This window comes from Ranitomeya imitator, chromosome 1 (assembly GCF_032444005.1).
Source record: "Ranitomeya imitator isolate aRanImi1 chromosome 1, aRanImi1.pri, whole genome shotgun sequence".
Taxonomy (NCBI): domain Eukaryota; kingdom Metazoa; phylum Chordata; class Amphibia; order Anura; family Dendrobatidae; genus Ranitomeya; species Ranitomeya imitator.
In genome coordinates, this window is record NC_091282.1 from 184,789,524 (window position 1) to 184,805,779 (window position 16,256).

General features: G+C 42.7%; 1 protein-coding gene across 2 annotated transcripts in view; it reads right to left on the reverse strand.

The window, feature by feature from the left end:
• Positions 1–16,256, reverse strand: part of LOC138665341 (P2X purinoceptor 1-like) — a 178,377-nt gene that overhangs the window by 119,801 nt on the left and 42,320 nt on the right. For both annotated transcript variants that reach the window (XM_069752746.1, XM_069752737.1), the window contains exons 2-4: positions 13,123–13,270; positions 2,853–2,924; positions 478–544 (exon numbers count right to left, since the gene is read on the reverse strand). In XM_069752746.1, coding sequence (XP_069608847.1) covers positions 478–544; positions 2,853–2,924; positions 13,123–13,270 — 287 coding nt within the window. The remainder of the gene's footprint in view (positions 1–477; positions 545–2,852; positions 2,925–13,122; positions 13,271–16,256) is intronic.

Here is a 16,256-nt window from a genome sequence, read left to right on the forward strand (position 1 = left end):
TTATCATCATAAAAATAAATAAGCCATGTAAACGAGTGTTACCATGATATACCATATGAATTACATTATGGTGGGATATTAATTGTGACAATCGTTTGCATAATTAACTCTTTATTCTGCACAGAAGGGGATGTATGATATTAGATTATACAGCATATGGAAGTGATTAATAATGGACAAAATGCAAGAATAGACGTGCGGTAAGTAAAGTGAGTATAATTAGAAGGACATAAAATGCCTTAGACCACGTGCACACGTTCAGTCTTTTTACCTCAGTATTTGATAGTCAAAATCAGGAGACAAACAATCAGAGGAAAAGTATAATTGAAACACGTCACCACTTCTGTATTTATCACCCACTCCTGGTTTTGGCTTACACATACTGAGGTAAAAAACTCACCAAACACTCAACGTGTGCACGTGGCCTTCATAACATATGTATTTGTGAAGACATAATTAATGGCCAACATTGCATACCTTGCGTTTGTCGAGTAGATATAGCTTTGCAATCATCATCAGTTTCACAAAGTGCTACATCAGGAAGCTGGAAAACATAAATATTACTGGTAAGAAGACTAGTGCTTAGATGCCTGATGCCATTACTACTGCCCTGTTGTCTGCATCTTGAGTACATTATCGTTTTCGCTATTTAAAAATGATTTAGTGCATTTTTCTTCGGCTACTTGGCAATAATAACCCCTAATAAAAAGTAACTGACCTTATTTGGCTCCAAATTGTTGCATATTCCCAGGATTTTCAAGGACATTCAGATAGATCCTGCTTAGCAGAGATCTTGCATTATAGAACTTTCTATTAATACAAATCTCATTTTTAGCTTCAGTCTCAGAGGATTTATTTCCATTAATAGGAATTCCCACATCTTTACCTTTATTGAGAAATATAGTAAACTTAAAATTGACAATGTACTCTTGTTAAAGTACGTGAGATAATCCCAAAAACATATCAACTGCACAAACTTAGAACATTTGTGGAGAAGTTAAGTTTTGAGAAGTTTTTGGAGAAGTTTTGGAGAAGTTGGAGATTAGTTCAGTACTTTTTTTTATTCTAGTTACATTTGATTCCTGTCGTATGGGCTTCTGCAATGCTGAAGCCATTCAGGCGATGACCCCTGTACTAGGCAAGATAATTGGAGGACCACTCAGTGGTATGGAGCAGGATTAGTAGGTGACTATAGACAAAAATAAACAAATTAGAATGAAAAAAAGTACTGGACTCCCATTTTAGGGCACAACTCCATTTTTTTTTTGCATTGCGCTGTTAGAGTGGTGCTACTAATCTAAGTTCTCTGGCCCTTTTCTCACACTTCATCTTCATCTTTTACTGGTGCCACTACAGTCGCTCTCCAGCAGTTTGTGACCTGCTGGATTGATCCTGTGCTTGCTGATGGATGTGGAAGTCAAAATCTAATGTGTTGTGAATTCTGTGGCTGAATTCACTCCTGTGGTCACAAGTGGTACTGCAGCTTCTGAGCTTCCTCCCTCAGGTGTTCTGGTGAGCTCGTTGGCTGCTTTGTTATTTAACTCCGCCTGATTCTGTCTTCCTTGCTCCTTGTCAATGTTCCAGTGTTGGATCTGAGCTTCTGGATCTTTCCTGTGGCCTGCTGCTCTGCTTAGATAAGTGCTTCTTTGCTTTTGTTGCTACTTTTTCTGTCCAGCTTGTCAATTCGTTTTGCTGGAAGCTCTGAGACGCAAAGGGTGTACCGCCGTGCCGTTAGTTCGGCACGGTGGGTCTTTTTGCCCCCTTTGCGTGGTTTTTTGCTTTAGGGTTTTTTGTAGACTGCAAAGTTTTCTTTGCTATCCTCGCTCTATCTAGAATATCGGGCCTCACTTTGCTGAATCTATTTCATCCCTACTTTTGTCTTTTCATCTTGCTAACAGTCATTATATGTGGGGGTTGCCTTTTCCTTTGGGGTATTTCTCTGAGGCAAGTCAGGCTTGTTTTTCTATCTTCAGGCTAGTCAGCTCCTCAGGCTGTGCCGAGTTGCATAGGTAGTGTCAGGCGCAATCCACAGCTGCCTTTAGTTGTGTTTAGGATAGGTTCAGGTATTGCGGTCTACAGAGATTCCACGTCTCAGAGCTCGTTCTATTGTTTTTGGGTTATTGTCAGATCACTGTATGTGCTCTGATTGCTGGCACACTGTGTCACTGGATTGCCTTCATAACACTAATGTAAGTCTAAGAACGGGGCTCTCATAGACTAAAATTGAGAGCTTGTGGCCATTTCCTCAGACTTCCGGTCAGTCAGAAGTTGCGGTCACAAGATAATGGCGCAGGACTGGATTGGCACCGGGAAAAGCTGAAGACGGCAGCCGGTGGGTATAATACTAGGTGCAGGGAACTTAGATTAGTGGCACCTGTCCAGCACTGAAATGAAAAAAATCCCACTGGAGTGGTGCTTTAAAGTGTCCTTCAAGTGATGAATGTCCAGTTGGTTAGCTATAATTTTTAGGTGCCAGCTGAAAGACTACCTTGGACATGCATGGTATTTAGCATTTGAATTTGCATATACAGCTATAGAAAAACAGTAATATGGTGAGATATGACTGCAAAAGTGACGCTCCGCTTAGCTACACAACTGAGTAACAACCTTGCCTGTTACCCAATATTCGCTGCTCAATCCTATTGAGGTGAAAGTCAATGGAAGTGAAAAGTCACATTTTTAACTAGTTGCATAACCCGCATGTAGCTGAGATGGCATTGCTTAGTTTGCATGAGAAACAAAAAAAATCTTGCTGCATGTGAGAAAAAAAAATCACTTTTCGCTAAAATAAAGAAAAAGTAAATGCTACAATATCAAATCAACCAGTGCCACGATCTGCTGTTGATAGATACCTCATTACAGTTTCCCATTTGTTGCTCCGGAGTAATTATGAAGTTAGTCATCACAACAAACGAGCTGTCACCCTGTTGGTAAAGCAGAGAATAACATTTGTTAGCAGAAAGTGGAAAGCTTCTATTGCTAAAAGAAGTTAGTAATTTAGATGGAATGTAAACTCAACTCTTGCATGACCCCAACATATGATCTATTGGCTGTATAACAGGAAACCATCACATGAAAGCTGTGCTGGGTAAGAGGCCTCATGTTTAGAGGTTATGTCAGTGCTAATGAGAGATGATACAGATTAAGATTTCAATAGGACTATCATAATTTACCTAATAACCCCTTCCCACAAACATACATAGTATAGCATGCAGATACTGTAGCTAAGCACTATGTGGTACAAGCCTTACATCAGAAACAGGGCCCAACCTGTATTTTAATGTATCTGCCATTAGCACCATCACTATTTTTCATCCATCTCTATTTCTTTCTGTTAAAAAAAATACAATGAAACTACTTTTCATTGCAAGTGGTCTTGTATCGGAGGTATTTTCATAAAATATGGCCAGGATCAGGGGTGGTCATTGAGTCACCTGCCTGGACCGTGGGGTATTCGGTACCAGTGGCCCTGGGTGCCCAATTAAAGGGGAAGGTCTTTAAGGGGATTTGTAATGTCTATGTTCGTGACGCCACCTGTGGTTTTCGGTCAGTAGGGACCGACGCTGGTTAAAGGGGTCCTCTAGGGTGATGTTATGCAGCAAGATGGTGACACTTCCCAGAGGGGAAGCGGGGTCCCCAGGGCTTCCCAAGTGCATGGCACCGATGGTGTGGTGGATGGTGTGGCAAAGAACGAGGACACAAGTTTGCAGTCTTTACCTGGTTTACTGATGATAGTAGTCCTCAGTCCAGGCTACCAAGTGCAGGGTAGCAGTGGTCCGGCTGGCTTGGAGGCAATAGGAGATCCGTCTCCCAGGTGAGGTCCATAAGCCTTTCCTACTTGCGCTACTTTAGTTGGCGAGGTCCCTGCTGCTTAAAGCTTGGTTGCAAAGTCCCCTCCTGTTCTAAGACAGATGTCTATACAATAGGCAGTGCGAGCCTGTTTATAGGGTCTCTTTCATGACCCGGGCTCTCAGGTTACTGCTTCACCTCAGACTTGATGCGGGCAATTAACATACAGTCCTATGCCCTCCGGTTCTGTTGCACGTCCTGGAGAACAACACGACCTCGGGCTCCTGGTACCCGGTTTCTGTGTTCTGGCTCCTAGGGTGTCCTTCTGCTGTTCCCCTGCTGAGCCTCTTCCTCCTCTGTGCTTCTTCCCTCTAAGCTCCTCCACAATTCAACTCATGATATCTCTCTTTCCAGGGGTCGCAGCTCCTATGTGGCTGTTTGGCTCCTACGTCTGCTCCAGATGTCCTTCTCCCCCCCACTCCTCTACAACTGGCTGACTCCTCCCCCAGACCAGGATACATAAAGTCTAAGGAAGCTCCCCTGAATCCGGGTCCTAAGCTCCCCCTCCTGGACTAGATTCAGATGTGTTGAATGTGAGTGCCTTACCTGATAGACAGAATCTCCCTTGCCTCCAAGCATGACATCACCCTCCCCGAAAGAAAGGCAAGATCACTGTAACAACCAGTTACCTGGGGTGCTGCATCATACCATTAGTGCAACCTGTGCGGCCAATCTGGAGCCCAAGAGGGAAGGAGGTCTACTTCCACCTCCAAAATAGCAATCTGCTTTTGTTACAGATATAAAGAGGGGCCCATATAGTGTTCTTGCACATGGCGCTTTTTTGTTTGTTTGTGTCTACCTCTGGCCAAGATGCATAATTTATACTGGAAATGAAAATCTTCTTAGGAAATCTAGACTGAAAAAGAAAGTTCTTCAAAAATAGCTTTATAACATAAAATATGATTATTTGTCTATTATATTGCCTTTTTTGCACTATTTCTGCAGCGTTTTTTCAATTTTGTTTTAGGGCAAAAAATGCTGTATCTTACGGCAACAGAAAAATGAATTGAGATTTCCAAAATTTTTTAGTGCAGCATGTCAGTTATTTCAGTATTTTTACTGTGTTTTTTTTCCCATTGAGATAAATGAGACTGAGCAGCCAAAAAAAAAACATAAAAAAATAGAGAATGTCATACAGAATTGCAGTTTTTTTCTGGTGACTATCAGTGGTTTTTATTGTGGAAAAAATGCAGCAAAAATTATGCAGACAATACAGCAAAAAGGATGCGTGAGAACTTACCCCATGTCTGTCTTAGGTTCTGAACTACTCTATCTCATTGAGCTGACGAAGGCTGATGTCAAAACGCGCGTCGGGGTAGGGTACATCCAGGAGACGGTCTCTACATTATCTACAGGTAATTATGTTTTTGGCCATCATTATCTTATAATTTATCATTAGCAGCAATTATTGTATGCACTTGTTTCTCTGAGTATTTATTGGTATTTGCCATTCTTTTGCCCACAGTGACTCTGCACTTGCACCTTATTTGTTGTGAATTCTGTGGCTGAGTTCACTTCTGTGGTCACAAGTGGTATTGCAGTCTCTGGGCTTCCTCCCTCAGGTGTTTTGGTGAGCTCGTTGGCTGCCTTGCTATTTAGCTCCACCTGAGTCTGTCTTCCTTGCTCCTTGTCAATGTTCCAGTGTTGGATCTGAGCTACTGCATCTTTCCTTGGGCCTGCTGCTCTGCTAGATAAGTGCTTCTAGTTTGTTTTCTGTTTTTTCTGTCCAGCTTGCTATTATCTTTTGCTGGAAGCTCTGAGAAGCAAAGGGGTGCTCCGCCGTGCTGTTAGTTTGGCACGGTGGGTCTTTTTGCCCCTTTGCGTGGTTTTCGTTTTAGGGTTTTTTGTAGACTGCATAGTTCTCTTTGCTATCCTCGCTCTGTCTAGAATATCGGGCCTCACTTTGCTGAATCTATTTCATTCCTACGTTTGTCTTTTCATCTTGCTAACAGTCATTATATGTGGGGGGTTGCCTATTCCTTTGGGGTATTTCTCTGAGGTAAGTCAGGCTTGTATTTCTATCTTCAGGCTAGTCAGCTCCTCAGGCAGTGCCGAGTTGCATAGGTAGTTGTTAGGCGCATTCCACTGCTGCTTATAGTTGTGTGAGGATAGATCAGGTACTGCAGTCTACAGAGATTCCACGTCTCAGAGCTCGTCCTATTGTTTTTGGTTATTGCCAGATCTCTGTATGTGCGCTGATTACTGCACGCTGTGTTGCCTGATTGCCAGCCATAACAGTACAAGGAGCCAGACCAATGATTCCCAATAGAGGGAAAAAAGAAATCCTGACATCATTTTTTTTTCTTAGCTCTGTCTTCAGTCTTTTTTTTCCCCTAGACATTAGAGTGCTTCAGGACACAGCTGTGGACATGGATATTCAGGCTCTGTGCTCCTCAATGGATAATCTCGTTGTAAATATACAAAAGATTCAAGATACTATTGATCAGAAATCGATGCTAGAACCAAGAATTCCGATTCCTGATTTGTTTTTTGGTGACAGAACTAAGTTCCTGAGCTTCAGAAATAATTGTAAGCTATTTTTGGCCTTGAAACCTCATTCTTCTGGTAATCCTATTCAACAGGTTTTGATTATTATTTCTTTTTTGCGCGGCGACCCACAGGACTGGGCGTTTTCTCTTGCACCAGGAGATTCTGCATTGAGTAATGTTGATGCATTTTTCCAGGCGCTGGGATTGCTTTACGATGAGCCTAATTCAGTGGATCAAGCTGAGAAAAATCTGCTGGCTTTATGCCAGGGTCAGGATGATGTAGAAGTATATTGTCAGAAATTTAGGAAATGGTCAGTACTCACTCTGTGGAATGAATCTGCACTAGCGGCTTTGTTCAGAAAGGGTCTCTCTGAAGCTCTTAAGGATGTAATGGTGGGATTTCCTATGCCTGCTGGTTTGAATGAGTCTATGTCCTTGGCCATTCAGATCGGTCGTCGCTTGCGCGAGCGTAAATCTGTGCACCATCTGGCGGTATTGTCTGAGAGTAAGCCTGAGCCTATGCAGTGCGACAGGACTATGACTAAAGTAGAACGGCACGAACACAGACGTCTGAACAGACTGTGTTTCTATTGTGGTGATTCTACTCATGCTATTTCTAATTGTTCTAAACGCACTAGGCGGTTCGATAGCTCTGCCGTTATTGGTACTGTACAGTCCAAATTCCTTTTGTCCATTACCTTAATATGCTCTTTGTCATCATATTCTGTCATGGCGTTTGTGGATTCAGGCGCTGCCCTGAATCTGATGGATTTGGATTATGCTAAACGTTGTGGATTTTTCTTGGAGCCTTTGCGGTGTCCTATTCCGTTGAGAGGAATTGATGCTACACCTTTGGCCAAGAATAAGCCTCAGTACTGGGCCCAGCTGACCATGTGCATGGCTCCTGCACATCAGGAAGTTATTCGCTTTCTGGTACTGCATAATTTGCATGATGTGGTCGTGTTGGGGTTGCCATGGCTACAAACCCATAATCCAGTATTGGATTGGAACTCTATGTCGGTAACCAGCTGGGGTTGTCAGGGAGTACATGGTGATGTTCCATTTTTGTCTATTTCGTCATCCATTCCTTCTGACATCCCAGAGTTCTTGTCGGACTTTCAGGATGTATTTGAAGAGTCCAAGTCTGATGCCCTACCTCCGCATAGGAATTGTGATTGTGCTATCAATTTGATTCCTGGTAGTAAATTCCCTAAGGGTCGTTTATTTAATTTGTCCGTACCTGAACACACCGCTATGCGCAGTTATGTGAAGGAGTCCCTGGAGAAGGGACATATTCGCCCATCGTCGTCACCATTGGGAGCAGGGTTCTTTTTTGTAGCCAAGAAGGATGGTTCGCTAAGACCGTGTATTGATTACCGCCTTCTTAATAAGATCACTGTTAAGTTTCAGTATCCCTTGCCATTGATATCTGACTTGTTTGCTCGGATTAAGGGGGCTAGTTGGTTTACTAAGATTGATCTTCGTGGTGCGTATAATCTGGTGAGAATCAGGCAGGGAGATGAATGGAAAACGGCATTTAATACGCCCGAGGGTCATTTTGAGTATCTGGTGATGCCGTTCGGACTTGCCAATGCTCCATCTGTTTTTCAGTCTTTTATGCATGACATTTTCCGTGAGTATCTGGATAAATTCTTGATTGTTTACTTGGATGACATTTTGATCTTCTCAGATGATTGGGAGTCTCATGTGAAGCAAGTCAGAATGGTTTTCCAGGTACTGCGTGCTAATTCCTTGTTCGTGAAGGGATCAAAGTGTCTCTTCGGTGTGCAGAAAGTTTCATTTTTGGGGTTCATCTTTTCCCCTTCTACTATCGAGATGGATCCGGTTAAGGTTCAGGCCATCCAGGATTGGACTCAGCCGACATCTCTAAAAAGTCTGCAGAAATTCCTGGGCTTTGCTAATTTTTATCGTCGCTTCATCTGTAATTTTTCTAGCATTGCCAGACCATTGACCGATTTGACCAAGAAGGGTGCTGATTTGGTTAATTGGTCTTCTGCTGCCGTGGAAGCTTTTCAGGAGTTGAAGCGTCGTTTTTGCTGTGCCCCTGTGTTGTGTCAACCTGATGTTTCTCTTCCGTTCCAGGTCGAGGTTGATGCTTCTGAGATTGGTGCAGGGGCGGTTTTGTCACAGAGAGGTTCTGGTTGCTCAGTGTTCAAACCATGTGCTTTCTTTTCCAGGAAATTTTCTGCTGCTGAGCGTAATTATGATGTGGGCAACCGAGAGTTGCTGGCCATGAAGTGGGCATTCGAGGAGTGGCGTCATTGGCTTGAGGGTGCTAAGCATCGCGTGGTGGTTTTGACTGATCATAAGAACCTTACTTATCTTGAGTCTGCCAAGCGCTTGAATCCTAGACAGGCCCGTTGGTCGTTATTTTTTGCTCGTTTTGATTTTGTGATTTCATACCTTCCGGGCTCTAAAAATGTGAAGGCGGATGCTCTGTCTAGGAGTTTTGTGCCCGACTCTCCGGGGTTATCTGAGCCGGCGAGTATCCTCAAGGAAGGAGTCATTGTGTCTGCCATCTCCCCTGATTTGCGGAGAGTGTTGCAGAAATTTCAGGCTAATAAACCTGATCGTTGTCCGGCCGAGAAACTGTTCGTCCCTGATAGGTGGACTAGTAAAGTTATCTCTGAACTTCATTGTTCGGTGCTGGCCGGTCATCCAGGAATCTTTGGTACCAGGGAGTTGGTTGCTAGATCCTTCTGGTGGCCATCTCTGTCACGGGATGTGCGTGCTTTTGTGCAGTCCTGTGGAATTTGTGCTAGGGCTAAGCCCTGCTGTTCACGTGCCAGTGGGTTGCTTTTGCCCTTGCCGGTCCCGAAGAGGCCTTGGACACATATTTCGATGGATTTCATTTCTGACCTTCCCGTTTCTCAAAAAATGTCGGTCATTTGGGTGGTCTGTGATCGCTTTTCTAAAATGGTCCATCTGGTGCCCTTGGTTAAATTGCCTTCCTCCTCTGATTTGGTGCCTTTGTTCTTCCAGCATGTGGTTCGTTTACATGGCATTCCTGAGAATATTGTTTCTGACAGAGGTTCCCAGTTTGTCTCGAGGTTCTGGCGAGCCTTTTGTGGTAGGATGGGCATTGACCTATCTTTTTCCTCGGCCTTCCATCCTCAGACTAATGGCCAGACCGAACGAACCAATCAGACCTTGGAAACATATCTGAGATGTTTTGTTTCCGCTGACCAGGATGATTGGGTGTCATTTTTGCCGTTGGCTGAGTTCGCCCTTAATAATCGGGCCAGCTCGGCTACCTTGGTCTCTCCATTTTTCTGCAATTCTGGGTTCCATCCTCGTTTCTCTTCAGGACAGGTTGAGTCTTCGGACTGTCCTGGTGTGGATTCTGTGGTGGACAGGTTGCAGCAGATCTGGACTCAGGTAGTGGACAATTTGACCTTGTCCCAGGAGAAGGCTCAGCTTTTCGCTAATCGCAGACGCCGTGTGGGACCCCGACTTCGTGTTGGGGATCTGGTTTGGTTATCTTCTCATCATATTCCTATGAAGGTTTCCTCTCCTAAATTTAAACCTCGTTTTATTGGTCCGTATAGGATTTCTGAGATTCTCAATCCGGTGTCTTTTCGTCTGACCCTCCCAGACTCCTTTTCCATACATAATGTATTCCATAGGTCGTTGTTGAGGAGATACGTGGCACCTATGGTTCCATCTGTGGAGCCTCCTGCCCCTGTTTTGGTGGAGGGGGAATTGGAGTATATTGTGGAGAAGATTTTGGATTCTCGTGTCTCTAGACGGAAACTCCAGTATCTGGTCAAATGGAAGGGTTATGCTCAGGAAGATAATTCCTGGGTTTTTGCCTCTGATGTCCATGCCCCAGATCTTGTTCGTGCCTTTCATGTGGCTCATCCTGGTCGGCCTGGGGGTTCTGGTGAGGGTTCGGTGACCCCTCCTCAAGGGGGGGGTACTGTTGTGAATTCTGTGGCTGAGTTCACTTCTGTGGTCACAAGTGGTATTGCAGTCTCTGGGCTTCCTCCCTCAGGTGTTTTGGTGAGCTCGTTGGCTGCCTTGCTATTTAGCTCCACCTGGGTCTGTCTTCCTTGCTCCTTGTCAATGTTCCAGTGTTGGATCTGAGCTACTGCATCTTTCCTTGGGCCTGCTGCTCTGCTAGATAAGTGCTTCTAGTTTGTTTTCTGTTTTTTCTGTCCAGCTTGCTATTATCTTTTGCTGGAAGCTCTGAGAAGCAAAGGGGTGCTCCGCCGTGCTGTTAGTTCGGCACGGTGGGTCTTTTTGCCCCTTTGCGTGGTTTTCGTTTTAGGGTTTTTTGTAGACTGCATAGTTCTCTTTGCTATCCTCGCTCTGTCTAGAATATCGGGCCTCACTTTGCTGAATCTATTTCATTCCTACGTTTGTCTTTTCATCTTGCTAACAGTCATTATATGTGGGGGGCTGCCTATTCCTTTGGGGTATTTCTCTGAGGTAAGTCAAGCTTGTATTTCTATCTTCAGGCTAGTCAGCTCCTCAGGCAGTGCCGAGTTGCATAGGTAGTTGTTAGGCGCATTCCACTGCTGCTTATAGTTGTGTGAGGATAGATCAGGTACTGCAGTCTACAGAGATTCCACGTCTCAGAGCTCGTCCTATTGTTTTTGGTTATTGCCAGATCTCTGTATGTGCGCTGATTACTGCACGCTGTGTTGCCTGATTGCCAGCCATAACACTGATTATTTTGTTATACCTCTATACACATGCCTGCTGTATGACTCATTAACAGCAATCACTGTATGCACTTTAGTCTCAGAGCATTTTCTAGCTTGCGTCTTTCTAACTTATAGTGTCTTTGCACTTGCACCTTATTTTTAAGGTATACCCTTGCACACACCTTTCCTACATTTTTCCTGTGGATATTTATTATGATTCATTTTATTTATTTTTTCTTTGGTGCCATGTATGTACTTATCTATTTATTTATTTATTTACATCTGGGATCTATTCATTATCATGTAGTCACCTCAATATTTTGTAAAGAATACGTCTCGGTCTCCTGGTGTATAGCCCCTTTTTTTTTGTTTTCCTCCCCCCACCATATGGTGTATCTTATTCTTAATAAATAATATTATTTAATATGACTATTTGGGCATGAGTTCGGTCTCTTTTTGTTCTTTTTTTTGCTTGTAAATTGCTGAGTTGTCCGTTATTCTGTCCATATTGGTATACATAGTAGGTATGACTGTGGTATTTTGCGATATACTTTTTGGATTGATTCATTCTTTATGTATACCTTGCCCTGAGATTTGTGTTTAACTCATTGAGCTATTGGCTATACTTAAATTACAGTTTTTCAAAACAACTTACATTTTTTCCATTCTGTACTGCAACACAAAGGCCTTGATTCATGAAGGTGTTTACGACAGATACTGTATCTGTTGTAAAACAGTTTGAAAAGTTGCAAAATATTTGTACAATGCGAATTTGCACAGGAATTTTGAGTCTTTTGCCATCTTTTATCAGTTTTGTCCAGGTCCCCCACAATGGGTGTAGCTGGGGCAGGATTGGGTCAGACACTACAGTTCGTCTAATTAATGACAAGCTGCGGCGAACCTTATGCCACAAATTTTACTCCAGTCTCTCGCAGGCACATTTAGCTTTTAAGTTGTGCCTGATTCATTAAAAGGCGCACAAATTAGACACCTCTGACTGCACCATGCCTCTTCATCAAGACTGGTGTGAACAATGTCAGTCTTAATGAATCTAGTCAAAAATATTCAGTCCCTGACTCATCAAGACCAGCTTTGTTCAAGCCAATCTTGATGAGGGGCATGATGAAGTCAGAGGTGCCTGATTCATCAAGAGGCGCACACCTCTTTATGAATCATGCATATCTTAAAAGTGGTGTCTGCCTCCTAATCTATAACATTCATCACACCAAGTTTGCTGCTTTTTTTTCAGTCTGTTTTTTAAGGCAGAATAAATGTTGAATCTTACTATAGCAGAAACATGAATGAGATTTCTAAAAGTGCCAGTCAGAGACTGGAGCAAAATTTGTGACATATGGAAAGCCACAACTCTTCATGAATTAGAAGAGCGAGGCATCATCACCTCACCCCATCCCACTACAGCTCTGCCCATTTCAACAAAGCTGGATAAAACTGAAAACACCATAAGACTCTAAATTTTTGCACTAAAATTTTGTGACTGTTAAGTGTTTTCTCTGGGGTAAACATTTTGATGAATTGAGACCTTAGAGGTCATTGAAAGGCATATGCGTTCATTATTATCAGCACAAACTATGGAGACCTCACAAGTAAAATGCAAGTTTCACCCACAAAGCAGTTTTTCATTATGGTTTGGTTACCTGAAATTTTGCACTATTTGGCATGGGATGTTTCAATTATTTTGTATAGCCCTGTATATATTTAAAGGGGTTGTTCCATCTTCTGCTAAAAATCTGCAGTCATTATATGTGACTGTAGACTTTGAATCCTTACAGTGTGCACACTTCAGGCTATCAGGATTCCCTGCTGTTGCTGCAATTTGCATACAAGTGGTCATGTGCCAAATAGACTTGCTCAGCCTTGCTCAATTTATTTGTATTGAGAAAAGTTGAGCATGTCTAGTCGGAAGATGGCCGGAAGTATGCAGATTGCATACTCGCAGTCACACGACAGCCCACTTTTGGCGGTGCGTGTACTGTAAGGATTCAGAAGCCCGTAGTTATCTAGTGGCAGCAGACTTTTAGCAGAAGGTAAGATAAATTCTTTAAAATATGCAGAAGTCTATGGAATGAATAAAAAAAAACCAAATCATATCTTACCTGCGGAGGGAAAACATAGTCAGCAACATCCCAAATTTCTGTGCCCATGTTAGACATATTTGTAATTGCAATGCCTTTCATTTTTACAGAGACAGAACTGATGATGTCATCCACATTTTGGTAGCCTTTCTCATACAAGAACACCCATCTAAACGCAAACAAAAGTTAACACTGTTATAGTTACACATGCGGCAGTAACTCTTAACTACAGCAATAAATCTATATATGTGAAGAGTGGGATCAATGTTCAGTCTACTGCATATGCTGTAATTCTTCTGTATTTCGTTTGCTGCTTCTTTACAGTGTAAACTTGTTTGTTCTTGCAAACTAAGCATACTTTAAATGGAGTTTCGATTATTTTTTTTATTATTCTTGATTGCCCATAATAAAAATCAGGTTTCCAAGCAGAGAACTATAATTGGTCGAAACGTCGCATTATGGCAAAATAAAGAGTCATTTTTGTTCTTTCAACCATATTGGATGCTGTTCTTCTTGATTTTCTGGCATACATTTTTCCTATTGGGTCCTATGAATTCTGAACGTGCATTCTGTTATCTGAAGTGCTGTCGGCTATTGCTATTGCATTTTCTGCCTCAATGGTCTGTCATCTTCCTAAGCTTGTCGTTGCCTCCTCTCGGTGCATGCCACAGGTGGGGGTAGTCAGCCCTTTAACGACTAATCCTGGTGAGTCAGCGGAAGGGTGAGACTCTGTAATTTTGCACCATCTTGGGTATTTTGCTCCGACTGTTCCATATGTTTAGTGGTTCAATAAAGCATTGTTACGCTGCTTAACTCTCACACTGTAATGTCTGAGTAGTATTATGATCACGGGAAAAGAGAGCGGGCATTTAGTGAGATAAGCCCTAGTCCATAAGGTCTCAGGACAGCAGACGAGAGCACCCACTGACCACCAGTGTCTCCACAAGTGGTGTTATTCAGACTTATGTGGTAGTATCATTTGGTCTTATTGTACTGATATTATTTGATGCTTGATTAGTGGCGTACTATTTTTTAAGAAATTCGTTTTTATAACAAAGAAAATAATTTGGGCATTTTTTTGATTTTGCTTAGTTTAAAGAAGTTATCCACTACTTGGAAAACTCCTTATCGTACCCTAAAGTACCCTTTAGTCTTTGCCTGATGAAGAGAAGTATGTAGTCTTGAAAGCTTGCAATTTGTTACCATCTTTTCAGTTAGCCATTAAAAGGTATCAACCACTGAGGACTCTCAATTCGAAATATTTTTCTATCATACCCTATGCTTAACTCTGCTAAAAAAAAAAAAGCCTATGCTCATCTTCCATGCCGACGTTGTTCCAGCCATGTTGGCACTCGCTCTCCCCGTTGCTATTGTGCTGTTGTTGTAACACGTGACCCCAGGGCCCAATCGGTGCAGGCGTCACTGTCTCCACCTTCTGATGAATTGAACATGAACAGGAAGTCAGAGATCAGCTGCAGCTCAGACTTCCTCTTCACTGGGCTCTTTGGCGCCGGACTCACGTGTCAGAACAACAGCACAGGAACCTTAATGAGAGCGAGAGCCTACACAGCGGGAACGGCGCTAGCACGGGAGGTGCGTATAAGGTTTTTTTATTTTATCAGGGCCAAACATTAAAGAAAGGGTTGTCCTAGTAGTGGACAACACTTTTAATTATGAAGCAATTACAAAACACTGTATACTACGGAGATGCTATGAATTATAATAGCTGGCATCTGCCTCTAACAGCAACAATCATAGTTGCTGACTGCTGCTGTTAACCACTTAAATGCCCTGTTCATGTTAAAAAACATGGAGCTGGGGAGAAGTGTGGAGAGCAGGATTGCGCTTAAACGAGTCATGAGTTCTGAAGCGAAAGCAGTGCGAAACAGCCATTGTCCGTTCATCCTGCTTTGCACACTTCTCCCCACCTTCATGTTTTCTAACTGATGAAATAAAAGTCTTTTAACAGAAACGGTGAGTACCACCTTCTTTTTCATGAACCATTATCATGTGTTTTTCTCGGTGAGCACCCCGTCCCTTGTACGTACATGTGCGGACCCATTTGACTGCACAGTAACGTATATAGCAGTATTTGATGATGTTGCAGGATTTATTTTCCCTTTCTCACTGTGGTCACAGCAGTTCATCAGCCAGGCTCACACTGAAGAGAGCTTGGGACAGAGCCTCAGTGACCTGCGATAACCTCAATAATGTCACCACTGTTGCTCGCAGCAGCTCACTCTCCAGTGGTCTTCAGCCTGGATGGTCACATCTTGGCACCGTCCAGGTTGAAAACCAGTTATCGCAGCCATGAATTGCGGCATGGGACAGAATATTGGACCGGTGAGGGATATGGTTGTTTTTTATTTTGTTTTGTTTTTTACAAGAAACCAGGGCTTCAATGGAATGGGATATTTACCATGTCTTTCTCATCTAATATTGCAGATACCAAAAATGCTGATGTAAAAAGAGGCTGCTCACACTGCTGTCCACCCTGTCTTTCGGATCTAATACTGGAGATAACAGGGGGGCTGAGGCAAGATGAAGCCAGTTATAAAGCGATCCTCTCTCTCTTTGTGAATGATGAGCAGGTGCTGTGACCTAGGGATAACCTATACCTTGAACTATCAAGCTATCTCCAGGTCACAACAGTGCAGCTTGCATCTACACATGCTCACAAGCACCAGTCTCATTAACATTCTATGGCAGATTTCTATTACTGTAACAAGTGGATGACAGTTTTAATTTACTACAGTGATTACCTCCCTCTTTCTTCTTTTCATATATTTCTGGAAAACCTGATAAAATTTTAAATAAGACACAAGATCTCCATCTCTGAGCGGCTCATCTATACCTTATATGTTATTGAGTACCTGTTTAACTTATCACTAGACACATCACAATCAGCTGCCCAGCATGATAAACATGATCATTCTAGAGACAGTGGGGGAGGGGGAGAGGAGGCCAGTAAGCAGTTCACAAAGCTGAACACAACAAATTTAATAGAATAATTGCATGTAACTTCATCACTTATGTCCGCATCATTATTAGATTCAACTGTTTAAAGTCATATCCAAAAGTTTTGATATTGACACAAATTTTAGTTTTCACAAAGTTTGCTGCTTCAATATTTTTAAATCTGTTAGTCAGATTGT